This window comes from Gallus gallus, chromosome 3 (assembly GCF_016699485.2).
Source record: "Gallus gallus isolate bGalGal1 chromosome 3, bGalGal1.mat.broiler.GRCg7b, whole genome shotgun sequence".
Classification (NCBI taxonomy): Eukaryota; Metazoa; Chordata; class Aves; order Galliformes; family Phasianidae; genus Gallus; species Gallus gallus.
In genome coordinates this window covers 75,527,560-75,546,653 of record NC_052534.1, presented here as the reverse complement: position 1 = coordinate 75,546,653, position 19,094 = coordinate 75,527,560, and the positions used below count along the sequence as shown (strand labels likewise).

Sequence of the window (19,094 nt, the reverse complement as noted above, 5' to 3'; positions counted from 1 at the left end):
GCAATACACCAAGCAGTTTCCTAGGTTCTTCTACAATGAACAGTAACTGCGGGTAAAGTATCAACAACTAACTGGAAACTTTTCCTAGCTCTGAGTTCGCAGAATGCCACACAAATAAGTCAAGAGGGAAACACAGCTCCCTGTGTTTCAGCTGGTTTTTAGCATGGGTCAGGCTGCAGGGCTACAGCACACAACATTTACACTCAGTACAGTAGAAAACACAAAAAGCCAATCTGAAAGGTCAGTTTGCCACCCGACGTGCCTGGCCCAGAGAAGCTGTTGGGGCCCTGTGGAGGAATGCAGTCATCCCTTCAAAGCACAGGGCCCGTGTGCAGCTCAGACATTGTGTTTGTGACAGAACCGTGACAGAAACTTGAGTGGAATTAGCACTTACCCATCAGTCACTAAGAACACAAGATTTTCCAGTATTCCTTTCATCTTTCCATCCATCCTACCTATCACAGAACACGTGAAATAACCCGCTGGGATGTCCGATGCTCCCTGCCCAGCTCAGCGAGCTGTGGGCAGACCCCTTCCCCCAAACAAAACCATGTGGAATGACAACAGTGATAGAATCAAGACATCCAGATAGAAATCAGCTTCTGAGAGAGAAGCTCATTCATCTTCATAAAAATGGAAAAATGCATACCCATCTCACTAAAAGAGCATGCAAGTGAGTGCTGAGAGCTCTTTAAACCATCAAATTCATACTGCTCTCTGTAGGCTCAAGTTCTAACAAAACACCCTGCGTAGTTTCAAATAAGCATTCAATTTTTAGGAAAGAGCCACTGAAACAAAGAGAAGATGGAGAGGAAACTGAGAGAAGCTTTGTGTGACTTGCTGGTCAGCATCATGCAGGAACAGCCAACGTGAGGAGCATCCTCAGCATTAGCTTGTCTGAGAAAAGCCATTCGGTCACACAGTGAGCACACACCTCACACGGCACTAAGTCCCTAGCCACTTCAACTCACTTGGCTGGCAGAAACAGTCTTCACATTAACCTACTTCCCCCTGCCTTTCCATTCCATCCCCCTCGGCCACAGTGTGAGGGTTGGCTGCCCTCCTTCATTTCCTCATGGTTTGACCTACCTGTTTTAGTTCTGTTGGTTTGTTGCGCCTCCTGTCACTTTCAGCATTCCTATTCAGCTTCTCACACTGTTAACCCTTCCTTCCACATTAACCCATAGCTTATACTGTCCAGACTGATTCTCCAAATCCTGACTGCGGATGATATTAATGCAGAAATTTATCTTTGTCGTGAATCCAACAAAACACCGAGCATGCTTGGAACTGTTCTAATTCACTTCACCACTCCTCACTGCCATCCAAACACACCCATTCACTCTGTGGAAGTGCTGAGTATTTCAAGAGGCTTCATTTAGTACTACTTGGGAACATACTGAGACTCCGATCTTTGGAACCATTTAGGTGCCCAACTTCTACAAACTGAAGTTTGGCATCACCACGTAGAAACAGAACTTGCATGGCAGCGAGCAAGTTGTCAGCCAACATTAGAAGACAGCAGGGAATTCAAGTAATTGCATCCCAAATTAGGGAAGTTTTCCAATGAGGCTATGAAAGCAATGGCTTTGGAAGTTTAGGGTTGAGTTGTTTGGTTTTTTTTACGGATGTTTTTAATAATATCTGACAACTCTGCATGCAGTGTGCAAGACTAGAAGAGGATTAGCTAACATGAGCCAACAGCAGGCTGAAGGACATTGCTGAAACACTTCTCATGTCTTTTCCTCAGTATCTTGCTAAGATTCTCTATAGCAAAAACAAGCAGATGTGATTCCAGGAGGCTATAAAGGGTAGGTACCTGCAGAGACAGAAACGCCAAGGCAGCAGGGCTGAAGCAACCTGGTAACTTCAGTCCCAAGAGTTCAGAGAAAGCTCTTTTTGTCAAATGTGTGGCTGAGCCGCTGCCACAATGCAATACAACGTGAAAACATTTCATAAAACCAGTGGCAGCACACTATTCCTTCAAGAATAGCAGTCCTCTTAGCCTGAACGAACTCAATCTCACAAACAGAAGAGATCCAGACCTCCTTGGTTCTTGTATTTGAGGTCACCTGGAACTTAGAGATGCCACAAGCAGAAGAGGGACACAATCAAACACGTGATGGCTATCAGCCCACAGAAGGCAGACAAAGCTTGCTGAGTGACAGTATTACTGACACACTGTTAGGAGGGAATGAAGCCATGCACAGAAGCACACAAATTTGTTTGAAAAGCTGATCCAAACTGGAATATAAAGCATCTGGGAGACAGCAGCAACATCAGAGAAGTCTAAAAACTATATCTCACTAAAACAGTTAGACGGTTTGAAAGCAGAATAACAAATAAAAAACGAGGTAAGACTGATGGTTCATTATTCCTGGTAACTGTACACAAGCACAAAATCCCTAAAAATTAAGTGAACTGATGGAAGAATGCATCGCGGTGAGGCAGCCAAAGAAACAAAGCAAACACTTCCCTTTCTTTTATGCACTAACTCCTTGTGTCGGAGCGCACAGAGCAGAACAGCCACCTTGCAGTTCCTGAACAAGCACGGACCATGCATTCAGTGCTCAGCGGATGACATACACGCTGATGAACTACATTCGTGCTTACTCTGTCCATTTATTTTTAGCAGCCCTGGCTTAAAATAACAAAAACAACACACAAACAAAACCAACAACTTCTGGAGATCAAGAACTTGCTGTGAGGAAAAACAAAGAATAAAGATTCATGGGTCTCTTTTTGTTGTGGCCAAAGGCTGACAACTTACGCTATCAAATTCCTAACAGATACAAAGTAAAACAATTGGTAGCGATCGGAAGAGAGAAGAGATAAGGGAGATAAGCAATATGATAATGCTATTTAAGTTATGCTCAGGGAATTACAAAGAACGTAGGGAAAACAGTAAGGCACACGATGAGCAGCTGAAATGACATGCTGATAAACAGCAAGAAACACATACTGCTGAGAAAACTGAGGCTCCTGAGATGTCTGAGCAAGCTCTAAATAAGTTTGTAAGCAACCATTCATGTCTGCAGCCCCACAGCCAAAGGCGGGCACAGAAGCGTAACGAGATGATGCAGAAGCGTGGCACAGAGAAAGCAGGCACCTAACTACTGCCCGGCTCACAGCACAGCACACAGAGCAGCAAACGTCACGACGCGGACAAGTGACTCAAAGTTCTCACAGATAGGGAGATGGATGAGCGAAAACTGGAAGGTATTGTGGAAAAAAATAAGGGGTTTCTAATTGCTTACCCGATAAAGGTAGCAAGTGTGAGAAAAGGGCTTGCTTGCTCTATCTCATGCTAGGGGGGCATTCGCCTCAGGGCACTGTGGCGATGAACTCCCAACCCCAAAGCGTTTCCGTGACACCCACCCCGCGCCCCAGCGGGTGCGCACAGATCGGGGCGGCACTGCCGGCGGCGCCTCAGGCGCACGTGGAGCTGCGGCCGTGCGCGGCCCCCAGCTCGGGAGCGCTCCCCGGGAGGAGACGGGAGGCACACGGCCCCCGCCGGGCCCCGAACGGGCTGTCGGCGCCCCGAGCCGCCACGTTCCCTCCAGCCGTGACGGGAGGCAGAAGTTTCAGCCCCGAACTTCGCCGCGGAGCGGAAGCGCAGCGCTGAGAGCTCCGGGAGAGAGCGGGCGGCACCGCCCCGGTGTTCCCTTCTCCGCCGACGCCGGGTCTCCGCTCGGGACTCTGCGCGGCCCGTGCGGTGCCGCGGTCCCGGGACAAAGCGCCCGGCGGGGGCGGAGAACGGGGAACGGGTGGGCCGGGGGGGGAGGGAAGGGACCGGGCACGGCGGGGGCCGCCGCCGCCACGCAGCCACGCCGGGGCCCGGCCGGGCGCTCACCTGCCACGGGCTGTCCCCTCCTGGGGCAGTGGAGCCAGCGCGGCGGGATCTTGTTGTAGGACATGGCCGGGCCCGGGGCGAGGGCAGAGGGGGAGAGAGGGAGGAAGGGGCGAGCGGGAGAGGCCCCTCGGCGCTCACAGGCGCCCGCGGCCCCGGGCCCGCGGCGCCTTCATTCAGACCCAGCTCCGCCTCGGCCGCCGGCCCGCAGTGCTCCGCGGCCGCTTCCGCTTCCGGGTGCGCGCTGCCGGCGCCGCCATGCCGGGTCCGCCGGGCGGTCGGGAGCCGTCGGATGGCAGGCAGTCCGCGGCAGCGGTGACACTGAAGGGTTGTTAAGGGCCCTCCGTCCCCAAACCGTCCTGTGGCCCTGCGGTTCTACGGACGCCTCGCTTCTCTTATTTTCCCCAGCTGCTCAGAGCAGCGCTATAGGACGCCGCCCCAGGCAGCGCTCCGGGCGCGGATCGAGCAGCAGCCGGCCGCCAGGGGGCGCCAGAGGCGGCCGAACAGAAAGTGAAAGCGGGGGGCGCGGGCGGAGTGCCGTGCGGCCTCGGCTTGCTCCGAAAGTAACGCCTCCCGTTTATTTCACAGAGACCGCAACAGCAACGAAGAGCACAATAACACTGTTTGATAGGCCAAATTCGCAGCTGCAAAACGCTATTTTTCAACATAGTCACCACCGCTAGCTATGCAGTTTTTGCCGGCAATGAACAACAGCTGCAGCAGCAGAGATGGCCCGATGTCACTGTTGTCTCTGCTGAAACGCGGCACTGCTGCCTCAGTGCGCTCACACACACCCTTCGGTCTCCATCATCGTTCAGCAACCGTCACCCAGGTTTTAGAAGTGAACATGCTGTAAACATGGCGTCAAGAGGTGGCACATAGAAAGGGGACATGGAAACAGAATAGGCCTTTTTGTTCTTATCAACGTTCAGTGTGTTCCATTGGGAATTTTATATGGGAAAAATTGGAGCGCACAGAGGACCAGTATTGTCTAGCAAAGAGTATTCGCACTTTGGAGAATCATAGAATTGCTCAGGTTGGAGAAGACCTTAAAGATTATCAAGTCCAACCACGACCTAACCATACTACCCTAACTCTAACAACCCTCTGCTAAATCATGGCCCTGAGCACCACATCCAAATGGTTTTTAAACACATCCAGGGATGGTGACTCAACCACCTCCCTGGGGAGCCTATGCCAGTGCTTAACAATCCTTTCTGTAAAGAAGTGTTTCCTGATATCCAACCTAAACCTCCCCTGGCGCAACTTGAGGCCATTTCCCTTCGTCCTGTCACCTGTCAGCGGTGAGAAGAGACCAACCCCGCTCTCACTGTAATCACCTTTCAGATATTGGAAGGGAGCAATAACATATCCCTTCAGCCTCCTTTTCCCCAGACTAAGCAGCCCCAGTTCCTTAAGTTTCTCCTCTGCATTGCCAGTCCACAGCATTGCCCCCCTCCCAGAAACAGCTGACATTGAGTGCCTCCTCTTACCTTGCTCTGGTTCTGCCTCTGTTGCTTTCGGGTCTGGAACAGTTGGCGACTTACAGCTCATGGATAAGCCTATCTGCATGTTCTGCGTATGTAGTTCACGCTGAGCTTTGCCATGTTAGACACTCCAAAACAATTTACAGGCATAGGCTGACAGTTCTTGTCTTACATCTTTGCCAACGGGCACTTTTCCGCTTGGCCGTAAGGTTAAGATTACTTCTCCTGTTGTATCAGCAGAGGGCACCCGGTTCCCACATTCTTAATGTGGCTGTTAGAAGCGTGCACTTGCTGTTTGAGTAAGGAAAACACAGGTGCGCGGTGTAGTGGCTGTGCGATGCTTTGAGAAAACGAATGCGAAGGTTTTAACAGTCCATGGTATAGAATTCCCTCAGCTGTCCTCTGTATGCCGCTTCCCTTTTATCTACATGCATTCAAACTCCTGTATCCTCACCCTGGCTTCTGTTTGCCAGTTATAATCCTTCTCTCGGAGGAAACACAACAATCAGAAGTGATTTTCCCAGGATAAGGGTGGTTCCTTCTACCACAGCTTTGTTGCCTTCTCTGATTTCAGTTCATCTGCAGTGTTTCTGGTAAGGAGAGCTGCATTTGTGTTCAACTTTGACTTGAAAAAAAGAAAAGAAAAACGTGAACGTGAAGAAATCATGAGAAGAACACAATTTATATCTTTTTCCTAGTTACAGACTGAACATTTATTCAAGCTACTGCTGGTAAATAACCTCACACCTTTCATTTTATTAATATTAGCTTTTGTTAATTACGTATAGCATCCAAATAATGACTTTTATTGCTGTTGTAGCTGACTAGCTCAGTCAGGTACGCCAGCCCTGATACATGTTCAAGGCAAAGGAAACCAACCAGCTGTTATACCTGAACAAAGAATATGAGGTTCTATACTGATGTGTCAACAGCCCTATTACTGCTCAGGAGGCATGAAGCTTTTGTAGGTAGGGGTGAGTACTGTTTAAATCTGAATAAGTACTAAAACTTCTTTGTTACTGTAGCTATACCTTATTCCAATAGTGCTTGGACTCTAACAGCATCAGAAAAAACAATAATAACAATAATATAACCCAGTACTTTGAAAATGTACTTATAGAAAACATATTTAATATCATGGTCAGTTATGCTAATTAGAGAACCTAATCACGCAGACATTTAAACATGCTGAGCATGCACCAACTCTTCCATAAGCCAAAAGAAAATGCTAATGGCTTAACAGTTTTTAAACCATGTCCACCTGTTTGGTGTCAGGAAATAATTAAGAAGCTGACTTCTGAGGCAAATCAATTATTCTCCCATGTTTGAAAATGAAAATAAGACTTTAAAAGGAATTATGTTAATCCTTGTGCCTATCAAATAACAAAAAGGGATGTTCAAAGTATGTTCCAAGTTTTCCATTCTATTGGAGAAAATGTCATTTACAGCGTTCTTCCTGCAGAGAGCCTTGAGAGCTCAGCAACAAAATCACCAATCTGTAATCTCCGAAACATTAGGGGGCACCACAGCCTCACAAACTTAACATGATGTAAGCTAAAGTACAGTTATTTTTCCCATCCAAAGTAAACAGGAAACAGCATGAAGCCAGCTGAATCAGCTCCTGGAGTTGTTCCATAATGCAAGATTATGATACAGTTCCTAACAGGAATTCCAACAGAAGGCAAGCCAGACATCTAGTAGAGCATAGACTACGCCCTCCTTTTTGTAAGAGTAATAAAACCTGCAGATTAATGGATGCAATATAAGCAACTTGCTTTCAAGTCTTCATGTGAATCTTAAATTTCCCTTCAGGGTTTCATTCCGGGAAAATGTGTTTTTAGCACAAGTCTCTGAGGTACTGCAGTGTTTGTGCAATGAGTAGAGTAAAGCTCTGCATAGGCAGGGAGCATGCAGTGAGCTTCAGATGGAGCTACTTTAAATCCAGTTCCCTGAACTGGTTGTCATGTCAGAAAGGAATCAGAAAGCTGTGTGTCAGCAAACCTTCCTCACACCTATAGAGAGAGGAAAGTATCTGGCTGTCCAGAGAGCTGCTGTTATTGAAGGACAGCGGGTGTGACTGCACATACTGATTTGCAGGTCCAAAAAACAAGATACCTTCCTCTTGTTCCTCTGCAACTGAATTCCTCTGCAACTGAACTGATAGCATGCTTGATGTAATGGAGGTAAGCAGCTGGACAGCAGGATTATGAGCAAAACAACTATGATTCCCAGTGGGCTGACACCCATCTCCCCAGTGTTGTTGCAGTTTGACCTCAACACTGGTGGCCTTGCATCAGTAGTGAGGAACAATTTTCAGTGAAATCCTACACCTTGAAAAGTATCCAACATTCAAGAACACACAGTCTGTTGCATAAAGTGAAATCACACAATAATAGCGTGCTTTCAGTATGGATAGCCATGGAATTCTAGGCAATCAACTGGAATTTCTCGATGGAAGATGAGTAGCGGTAGGGACATGTGTGACATAATACAGAGAAACAAACTCTAATTGAAGTAAGTGGAAAGAGTGAGTCACAATCTTTGGAGCTGATCTGGTGAGTGACGAGATCCCACAAAGTAAAACAGAGTTCTGTTCCTACACTTTCTAGTTTCTGTGCCGAGGGTGGATACCTTAGCACAATCCTCCCGAGTGGAGGCTGTGGTTGAAACTGTGTAACTGAGGCCTTGGACAATGTGGGAGGCAGAGCAGAGAGTCTGTAGCTGCTGGGGGTTATCTCTTCTCTACAGCCTGAAATAGCAAGAAGGGCTTGGCATTTAAGCCTGTAAATCTGTGTATGTGATGATTGAGTTCTGGGTTGCTATACAGGTAGAAATATTTTTCTCATGTGACCAGTCATACAAAGTAAAGATTACTATCCACAGACACTCTCTGACTTTCTCCATCTTAAGTTTGAGCCTATGGATATATACTATGGATATATGTGAATATAAAGCCTGTGAAGAATAACACATGTATGAGCTATGTAGTACAGTAGATGAGAAAATACATACAGATTATTTATATGTAAGTAGGATTTAAAGTATACAATGTACTGTACAAATATAAATGAAAACCATAGTCTCCCAAGGAAGGTGGTTGAGTCACCATCCCTGGGTGTATTTGAATACCATTTAGATGTGGTGCTCAGGGACATGATTTAGCAGAGGGTTCTTAGAGTTAGGGTAGGATGGTTAGATTGCAGTTGGACTCAATGATCTTTAAGGTCTTTTCCAACCTGAGTGATTCTATGATTCTATATATATGTATGGAATTATATATAGAAAATAATATGCTCAAACATTGTCCTTGTGAAGTTAGTTTTGCTTTCTGTCTGTATTCATTGTGGAACAAGCTTTACAAGAACACATCCTACTCTTTCCTGCAAAACCAAGAACAGAGCAAGAGGAATATCTTAGCACATGTGTCTGCAGTACCACTGATCTCACAAACATTAGGAATAAGTTGGCAAATGTCATTTTAGACAATGAAATTATATAGGCTATAAATTTGCCTCTTCCAAGCATTCCTTAGATAGAGAAACAGAAACTCGTTTTCATTAGGCATATGTCTGGAGTTCCCTAGAAATACCCTTTCTCACATTCTCATCACTTTAGGCTACATCACATAGGAACAACGTGGAGCAGACATTGTGGAATGGGCTTTTCCTCAGGCAGTGTGATACCCACGGTCCACTGCTGGTCACAAAGTCACGTTCAGTCTATGCCATTTCTTTCCACTGCTGATTTTGCCTTCTGTAGTTATGTGAAGAGGAACACAAATAAGCCTACCATCTTCATATTCAAACCTTCACTTGGTATGGGTATGAAGCTGTCTTTCTCCAGATGGACTTCAAGGGAGTTACTCAAAGAGATTATGGTCCTCGAGAAAGGGAAGGAGGTGTAAGGATGACTGCACTTGCCTGAGATGAGTTTCCTGACCTCTGAGGTTCACACTGTGTTCCAGTAGTAGAAAGTCTTGGAGTTTGGCTAAGTAGTCCTAATGCACCGAAAGGGTGTAGGCTTTTCCTGCAAAATCTTAACTCTTCTGTGAAAAGCCATTTTGTGAATCCCCTTATCTACTTCTGCTGTTCAGAAACTGCTTTTCAAAAATCCCTCTGGGGAGAAAGATCTCCACATATCCTTCCACACGCAGAGTTGGATGTGCTAAAATGAGTTCAGTATTTTACTTTTTGCTATAATTGGATGATGATTTTTTTCAGAGACCCACTGTGGAGCGCATTCTAAGCTTTCTGAAGACTTTTATGAGTTTCAGTGGGTTGTGAATGAAGGCCTGCCTATCTGTATTCTCAAACATGGAGAATTAGAAAAATGTGTCAGGAAACATTTGTACACAACAGTGGAGAGTCATGAGCAGAACTAAAACACATAATTAATGGATTATTGAACCATGACACAGAGATAGAGGGTCTCAAAAGAGTATGAACAGGATGGACATAATCCTGGTTGTACATAAGGGTACGCTGATTTAAACTGGGAAGCCTGTTTCAATTGTTTGTATCTTAGATGTGAGTTTTGCTTTCCACAAAGGGAATGGTCAGAATGAAAAGACTAGGCATTTCGTCCCAAAGCACAACCCCCTTAATTATTCTCCATTCTTCTCTACACTGCATTTTGTACCAGTGTCAAAAAGAGCAGCTGTTGCTAGGTAATCTTTACCAGCTTGGCAGCTGAAGTTCCAGCCAGGCAGAAAGGAGTTTTTATGTATCTAACTACATATCATTCAGGCCTAAGGCATTACTTCTAAATGCTTCTAGTTAGAGGCCTCTTTTCAGGAGCAACCCAGCTCCAGGCTGAGCAGCGCAGCACTGCAGGACATGGGTCAGCAGGACATGAGTTGCTGCAAGCCTTCCCTAGGCACTTTGCTGATCTCTGCAGTGAACACTGGGCTCGTACACCCCTCTGACCTTCTCGTGCTGAGCATGGTCTGTGTTCACAGGGTGAACAAAGCCAGGAGCTGATGGAGCTTAAAGTGAGCAGACCTCCCTCCCTCACTGCTGGGTGCCACTGGGTCAAACTCCACTTTTCCTTACATCTAGGGGCTGCATACAGAACGTGGTCTCCCTTTATGTCAGCTTTGTGATCTAGCAAGCGTCCTAAGGAACCTGGGGTCCTTTTAATGCAAGAAGCTGAACTAGCAGAAGTACAGAACTGACATTATTACTCTATAAGAATTCTTGGAATAAACATTTTACTCATACTTTAATAGAATAACCACACAGGAATTTTATTGCTGTATCTTCTAAGAATTCTGATATGGAGGAAACCAAGAGTTAAATGTGGGATAATCACAGTCAGTGAATTATGGTCACATCTGCTGTTGTTTCTCATCCTCATCTGACACCCACTGACACCATAACAGTCTTTTTTTGTTTGGTTGGTTGGTTGGTTGGTTGGTTTTGTTACCTATGGATGATAAAACCACAAGAACAAGAAATCAGACTTGCTTTCTCCTTTTTAGAGGCTGTGGGCTACAAAGGATGGTTCACTTGAATTCATCATCTTTCTAGCATTAAATAGTCTTCTCTTCTATACGAACTATGGCATCCAAACACATGATAAATACACGTGTATCCAGTTCTGAGGATATTAATCACCCCAGTGCTACAGTAATTCCTGACGCTGAGGAAGTAGTGCCAGTCCCACAGGCCCTAGCTGGCAGACCAAGGAGCAGCCAGGCACTCCCACACCTCACTGACCTACTTCTCCTTTCTCATTTCTCCTAGTGAAGCAACCTGGAGCTGCCCTGCAGATCCCCATGGGATGTCTGGTGTTTTTCTGCCCCAGGGGCACACCACCTGAGCACTGACTCACCACAACGCTGCTCTCCTGCACTGACAATTCACAGTGTCAGGTGCTGAACAGATCTCCGAAAGACTGCAGGCCTCTGCCGTGCTAGCTGTGCCAACACAATCTATGCACAAAGTAAATCTATTGATTTCCTTTGTTAGAGGCAGTTTAAAACAGGAGTGCTGCCTAGGGCTCAGACATGGCATTCCACAGGAGAACCAGACAGAAATGAAATGGGAACAGAAGGAAAAATCCTCCTAAGTGAAAAGATGAAACAGATAAACCTTTTGGTAAGACTTACTCATGTTTGCATCAGCCAGGTGCTGTTTTACAGAAGTGCACATACTGTTAAAGATAGGCTATCTAGCAGGCAGTGGTGACAAGTCGTGCCACTGAGGGTACACCCTGTGACAAGAAGTTGATCGTCTGTGTTGGACCCAGGAAACCTTTGTTCCCCAAGTGTTCAGCAAATCACTATCAGTAAGATATTTGTAACAAATTGGCTCACACATTTGTAGTGAAACACGCAGTTTTGTCCCAGCAGTTGTTTTGTCTGCTAACGAGGCCTAGTTCTGAGACAGAACGTTAGTCTCTATCTCAAAACATAGCTCATAAATAGTCAAGGACAGACACTAAGTACATTTGATTTCACAACCACAGATGATGTTGAATGAACACTGCAACCTGAAGTTTCTTCAGCTCTGTGTAAATCCCAGTAGTCATCAACATGTTACACAATTTTCCTGGCTTATATTAACACATGCAGGAAATATGTTCCACGGCTCCTATTTTACACAATGTCCGAATCAGTTACCTCACTTACTTAAGGTTCGGTTAGAGTGTAAGGGACAGATCCTGGCATTTAGTTGGACTGACGTTTTTGTAATTGCTGGTGGTATGTATTTTAATTCATAAGACTGTACATGCGAAGAACTGCCCAGCGGAGCATTAGTAAAACTTGATTTTTTGCACCCTAAGCGTGACTTTTTCCAGCTATTCAACTCAGTAGAGCTCAACATTTTGTTTGCTTTAAAACGGGCATTCTGGCACTTATGGAAAATTAGTCCTTTGGTTATGTATTGCATTTGAGAGCTGACCGTGGATCACTACACGAAGGGAAGAACAGCCTTGTTCTAGAGGAGTTTATTTGCCTTACTAAAGCACATATGAGTGAATCTTGGTGAACAGATGTCAAGCTCTGACTTGGCATATCCTGTACTCATAATATTCAAGCCCATTCTTTTTTACCACTGCCCATTTGTGAGGTTTGCTGCAATTAATAGATGTAACACATCTTATTAAGTCTCACAGCTTCCACATAAATATATACTGCTCTTACTAATATCAGTGAGAGCCCTAAGTATGTACATGCCAAAAAAGAAGACAGGGAGACCAGCATTCCATCGAGCAGTAGTCTTACTCTAGTATTTACTTAATCTTTCTATGGTTAAAAGGAAAAACAATACAGTTTGCTTTCGGGACTTGAATGCATTTCATAAAGATTGCATCACTTCACCATGTCACACGGCCTTTGGTATTATATAATCCAGTTCTCAAGAGCAACTGTAAGAAGAAGCTGATTGATTTTCCTGTCTCTTAAAAGATACGTCCCAGCATACAGCTATGGCAGTATTAAATTGCAATTAGTTCAGTTTCATTTGCATTTCTTGGCATATTATTAAAATAGAATCCTAGAATCCTTAGAGTTGGAAGGGACCTTTAAAGATCATGGAGTCCAACTCCCCTGCAATGAACAGTGACATCCACAGCTAGATCAGGTTGCCCAGGACCTGATCCAGCCTCACCTTGACAGCTTCCAGGGATGGGGCATCCACCATATCTCTGGGCAACCTCTTCCAATAGATCAGAACCAAGCAGTAAGACCTAGATCTTTTCTACCACAGACGTGTAATTTTCCTGTAGTGACCTCTGCTTTGTACAATAAGTAGAAACCTGTATCTGTGTCATTTCTGACTTGTCTGCTCCTAAGGGTAGATTTAAAAACCAGACAATTTATGCAGTCATTCTAGATACAAGGAGCACTGCAGAAAACACAGCAAGGAAATAATAGCAAAGGATGGTAAGAAGGAACTTAGCGAGACATTGCCAAGAACAAAGAAACAAGTGATGTCAAAAGGGAGCATATCAGGTAGGCAGCAGAAGTTAGCCCATGCCAAGATGTGCAGATGAATGTTTTAAACTTAAGGCAGAAAATGAAGACAAGAAGGGTAGCTGAAAGAGAACATAACTGAAGAGTAAGAAAGAAGGTTGGTACCACGTTGTATGATAGCAAGACTGAAGTAGTAAGCCACACAGCTGAAGCCAGAAGATGAGTGGGATGAAATATTAATGCCGAGAACTAATAAGGCCCAAAACAAGGATTTTTTAGGGGAAATGATGTACAACTGGTGTGCTATGGAAAATGGTAAAGAAGGTGGAAACCGTAATAAGTTTCAAAAAACTTTCTCAAAAGAAAGCTGATGACATTGGAGCAGGAGAGATCAAAGGCTTGTAGTTGCAAATCCCTTTCTCTGAAGAAGGGAATAAAACCAAACTAGATCCCTATCATCAACAGTAAATTGCATAGGGGAAGAGGCTGGGAAAATGGAAAATCCCAATTTTGTTCAGCAGTAAAGAACTCTGCTCTCTTTCCAGCTGAGGAAACGTCACTGGAAAGTCCCAGCCTGAAAAAAAACTCCACCAAGTAAACAAATTGCTTAGGCAGTGAAAACAGAAAGAGGAACAAAGTCAAATGATACTTTGACTTTAATGGAGCTTATTTTCAGGTTAGCATTTCCTTGATGGCAGCGATTCAAATTCAGACAAGAAAAATCTCATTACAGTGAATCTGTCCAGAAGCTTCGCTAATGGTATGAGGCTACAGAATGAAAAGTCATTTATTAAATATTTAGGGCTTCAACTTAGGATCTTTTTTATTTTCTGCTACAGAGTACAGTCCAACAACCCCCGTGACAACCAGACATTATTATTAGATCACTGCAAAGTTATAAATGATTGTCTGACAACTTTGTGGATTTCTTTTTCCTGGGTTTACGTGTATTTCCAGACAAGGAAGCTTTCCTTAACAATGCATTTCCTAACTCACTGGGCACGGCTGTTTGCATTATAAGCAAGTTTAATGATGGGAACTTTTCCAGCATTGTCCATCAAGAAAATAAGGAAAAGGCATGGCTGATCATACTTAAGGAAGAAATACATTGTTGGACAAAATTCTGGAACTGCCTCAATGCTGCTTTTCTGTTTTCCCAATTAATTAGCATTGATGCATTCTGAGCCAGTGTGCATGACAGCAGAACCCTGCTAGCAAAAAACAGATAGCAGTTATGGAAGTGTTGCACGGACTGTCATATACCCGACCTTATCAATATTAAACTAAAAATGCAGGATTTTATTTTCTTTACATTCATGTTCTCTTCTCAGAGGGATTTAACACAGCTGCAGAGAGCCAGCTCTCATGTGTTATCCTTGGTAGCCAAAACCATGATTCTTTATGAAGTTGCCAACCATGTGACATCCTCATAGATAGGGAAAGAGGACTGGTTATCAGCCTTTGGGTCAGGGGTTATGGTTGGTTTTTGTTGTTAGCTTTTGTTTTTGCACTGCTTCTAGTGTGTGTGAACAGTAGGAGAGAAACAATTGCAGGAAGGTGTGCGATGCTGATTCTTTATCATTCTTCTTCCCACTACCAGATAAGGGTATAATTCTACCATTGTCATGGCAGCGGGTAGGAGGATCCTAACTTCCAAGGTGGAAGCCCAGAGCCAGGCCCACTTCTGCTACTTGAGCTTTGAACAATGTAGAGCAATGATCTCGACAGTTTTCATCAGCCACCAAGCTGGAGCAGCAATGTGAAACCCAATGAGTTTCGGTTCCTGTAGCTGATGCAATAATAGTCTTAGCTTTCTAAAGGAGAAATGGAAAGATACTCCCTCTCGTGTGTGCTTTTACATACATAGCAGAAAGGACAATCCATGATACGTTTCCTGCAAGAGGTGAGGGTGGGGACAGAAGTAGGGACAATCTTCACAGAAATCATTCTCATTTGATTCTTTTTCATGGACTCACAGAACATCCCAAGTTGGAAGGGACCCGCAACCATCAACAAGTTCAACCCCCGGCTCTGCACAGATTATCACTTTTATAGGAGTGTCTCTCTCTCAAAGCAATTTCCCAGCATTAGGAGTAAGCTGTGGCAGGAACACAATGAACATGCCAATATTGACCAAGATGACATACTGTGCAGTCTGACAGGGAAGTCCTGCCTTACGTTTGATAATGCCTATTGCGAAAGCCTCTATTTTGAAGACTGTTTTCACAGTTTCAGATAACACAGTTTGCTACAATAGCTAATCTAGTACCCTTCTGTAAAGACGTTGATAATTTTGAAGCATTAAAATGAAGTTTTCTGTCTTCTGGTAGCACAGCCATGCTATCCCAAACCATTTCAAAATAGATGCATTTTTAATACTGAGACATATTTTCTTCAATTCAACTAATATGCTGCTCCCAACCACTTCACATTCCGCATACTTTGTAACTCAGTCAGAAATGGGAGTAAGTACAGCCGGCAATCTAGAAACTCCAGCCAGAAGACTTTAGGGCTGGAAAAGGTACTTTGTACTTCAGTATATAGTCGGCAGCAAGATAAACAAAATGCTGATACATATTTACTTACTGAACACATGGTACAATTAAGTAACACTGGAAAGAAGCCTCAAAGGTGAAATGCTGGTGATGTTCATCTCTGCTTCAAAGGAGTCGGGGGTGAGGGGGTTCTGATGTAGTGGGGCTTTATCTGGTAAAACCGAGACTGAAGGAACTGGGGCTGTTTAGTCTGGGGAAAAGGAGGCTGAAGGGATACATTATTGCTCTCTTCCAATATCTGAAAGGTGATTACAGTGAGAGCGGGGTTGATCTCTTCTCACTGGTGATAGGTGACAGGACGAGGGGAAATGGCCTCAAGTTGTGCCAGGGGAGGTTTAGGTTGGATATCAGGAAACACTTCTTTACGGAAAGGATTGTTAAGCACTGGAATAGGCTCCCCAGGGAGGTGGTTGAGTCACCACCTCTGGATGTGTTTAAAAACCATTTGGATGTGGTGCTCAGGGACGTGATTTAGCAGAGGGTTGTTAGAGTTAGGGTAGTATGGTTAGGTCGTGGTTGGACTCGATAATCTTTAAGGTCTTTTCCAAAATGAGCAATTCTATGATTTTACGATTCCATGATTCTAAAACTCCTCTGAATAGCATGGATTTGGGATCAGTTAAGAGTAACAAACAATGAAAGAACAAAAAGATCTGAATAAAGGAGAACTAAGCACACTTCTCTTAGGAAAAAGGAAAAAAAAAAGATTTTCTTAGTCAACTCTGAGTTATTCTGAATGAAAAGAAATTAGCAAACTAACCTAATTTCTAGTGGAGTCAGCAACAGTTATCGGAATAAGGGAAGTAAATTCTAGAACAGCCAATTCTGTACTTGGCTTTGCTTAGTGTTTGGCACGTCATTTTGTTGTTTTTCTTCTCTGACCTTGTCCGTCTTGTCAGAACAGCAGTTCATTTGGCAGCTGATAAGGAACACAAGGCCAACTGTAAAGATGACTTGATTAAGTAAGAAAACATATGCAAATGTGTGTTAAATCTTGGTAAATTCAAACACAGCTCTATCTGCTCAGTGACAGGTTAAGAAAGAAGGCTCGAATAACCTGAAAGCTAAGCTGAACTTCTAAAAGCTGGAGAGTGCCGGGATTAACACAGAAGAGGCACAAGAAAGCCTGGCCTAGGATCAAAAAGGCACTGTAGCAATCTCCAGCTGCAGCAGCATCAGGTTCACTGATGACTTCCCAGCTGCACGTAGCTCACGAGCAGTCCAAATATGATTTCAAGGGCAGGGCTGGCATCAGAGCAGCACTGATATGGATGCTGCCAAGTGACACAGTTCTGCAGAAAAAGAAGCCAGGATTGAGAGAAGGGCTGCAAACCACAACAGCTCTGCATTAACATTCCAGTACTGACTCGCATGGCTCAGAAGAAATGCCTTGGTACCGACTGTGGTGGCACAGAACACGCTGGTTTCATTCTGCCATGCCTGCCACAGAGACAGCGAATGTGTGGTGCATGGATAAGACAGGCACCTGGGAATGAGAACCACTTTGCCTAGCTCAGCTGAGTCTGATCCTCGTACAAGTTGAAGCCTTCACACTGACATGAAAGAAGCAAAATACACAGGCTAATTAGCACTGCCTTCATGCCTGTGATTCACTAGTCAGCTCTTTTTCATCCCATGAAAGACATCACTGCCAGAAATTACTGCCTGGGGACCCAGACTGAAACCGGCCCTGCAATCACAGCAATGGGTCTCCATGCAGGTACAAGAACGGAGTTTAAATCAGCTTCCAGTTATTTTACCAAATAAGAAAAAGAATAACTAAGATGTGAAACACTTCAACAACAACTAATCAGTAACAATTTCAAACATAGAAGTAATGATTTTATTTTACAGTCTTAGCAAATTTAGCAGAGAATTAGCATTTAACATAAGTGACTGTAAATGAAAAGCTACTGAAAACCAACAGTGTACAAAAATGTGTATACTTTAAAAGCTTAACCTTTAAATGAATAGAAAGTAGCTGTACATGTGACTATACAAACAAGTCAGGTACATCTCATCAGTACTCGTAAAACAAGATCAAAATTTGGTCTTAAATCCTGATATACAAAAAAATAACAACCCCACACTTAACAAAATGACTGCACCTCCATGATAAGCAGTACAATTTCAAGCTTTCCCAAGAATAACACCCCAAAACTATCTAGATTACTGCTGTTCCTCTGGTGTTATGTGACCTCTGATATCTGCTAGGCCCCATGTTCTCCCTTCTCTCTCCACTAACCTCTATTCTTTAACTGATAAGTCTCTTTCTGGAGCCACAGCTACTCCCTAGCAGACACCACAGAGTGAACAGGGCCTGGCCCACTTCCAGCCTCCTCCCACTGTGCAGGCAGGAAGGCTGCATACAAAACACATTCCCTGTGCCAAGGGGGAGGCCACGCTGAGAGGCACAAAGTTGGTCATGGACTGCAAACCAGGGCAGTGTAAAAAGCTCATTATTTTGTTACGATTTAGTATTGTGCGTATTTAGAAGCACTGTGTATCATCAGTGTTTTGGATGAGCTTGCGGTGGGGTGAAAGCTGTACCCACTACAAACCCTACCACTACAAACCTAGGTATAGGACTCACATGGTATTTCTGGATACCTTTCACCCAAGACCTTTAGGGGACACTCCTCACACCAGCAGCACCATTATACAAACTACAGATCACAGTGATCATTTCTATGGTGTATCTTGTTGCAAGGACATTTGTAACCAAAACGGACTGCTGAAATATACCTGGATCAGAACCACAGCCACCAGAGAACTTCAGGCCTCAGTGAAAATACTGGCAGCACAACAAAGTAACTTCTGCACACAGCAATGCATGAACAAAAGCTTTGAGTTCACAAATTCTCCAAAAGGACCTATGGCAATCAAACACTTGTATAACGCAGCGATGTAATTGTATTTCTCATCTCTTTTCAGTGGTGTGCAGAGACGGGACAAGGGGCAATGGGGGCACAAATTGGAACATATGAAGTTCCATGTAAACATGAGGAAAAACCTTCTTTACTGTGATGGTGAAGGAGCACTGGAACAGGCTGCCCAGAGAGGTGGTGTGGTCCCCTACTCTGGAGATATTCAAGGCCCACCTGGACACCTTCCCACGCAACCTGCTGCAGGAAACCTGCTTTAGCAGGGGGTTGGATGCAACGATCTCCAGAGGTCTCACCCAGCCCCTACGATTCCGTGATTCCAATTAAAGAGGCATTTCACAGTGATACCGTTTGAACTTCCACGCTGTGAAAACCACAGACACTAAGAGACGCAAAGCG

The 19,094-nt window shown here is 44.4% G+C and overlaps 1 protein-coding gene across 4 annotated transcripts in view; it reads right to left on the bottom strand.

The window, feature by feature from the left end:
• Positions 1-5,525, bottom strand: part of RNGTT (RNA guanylyltransferase and 5'-phosphatase) — a 186,154-nt gene extending 180,629 nt beyond the window's left edge. The window contains exons 1-2 of one of the 4 annotated variants that reach the window (XM_040697865.2): positions 4,007-4,052; positions 3,854-3,973 (exon numbers count right to left, since the gene is read on the bottom strand). In XM_040697865.2, the coding sequence (XP_040553799.1) occupies positions 3,854-3,917 (64 nt within the window). In that variant the 5' untranslated portion in view covers positions 3,918-3,973; positions 4,007-4,052. Of the gene's footprint in view, positions 1-3,853; positions 4,053-5,343 lie in introns of those variants that run through there. The other 3 variants (XM_040697864.2, XM_004940391.5, XM_419843.8) reach the window with 3 other exon arrangements.
• Positions 5,526-19,094: the final 13,569 nt, after the last annotated feature.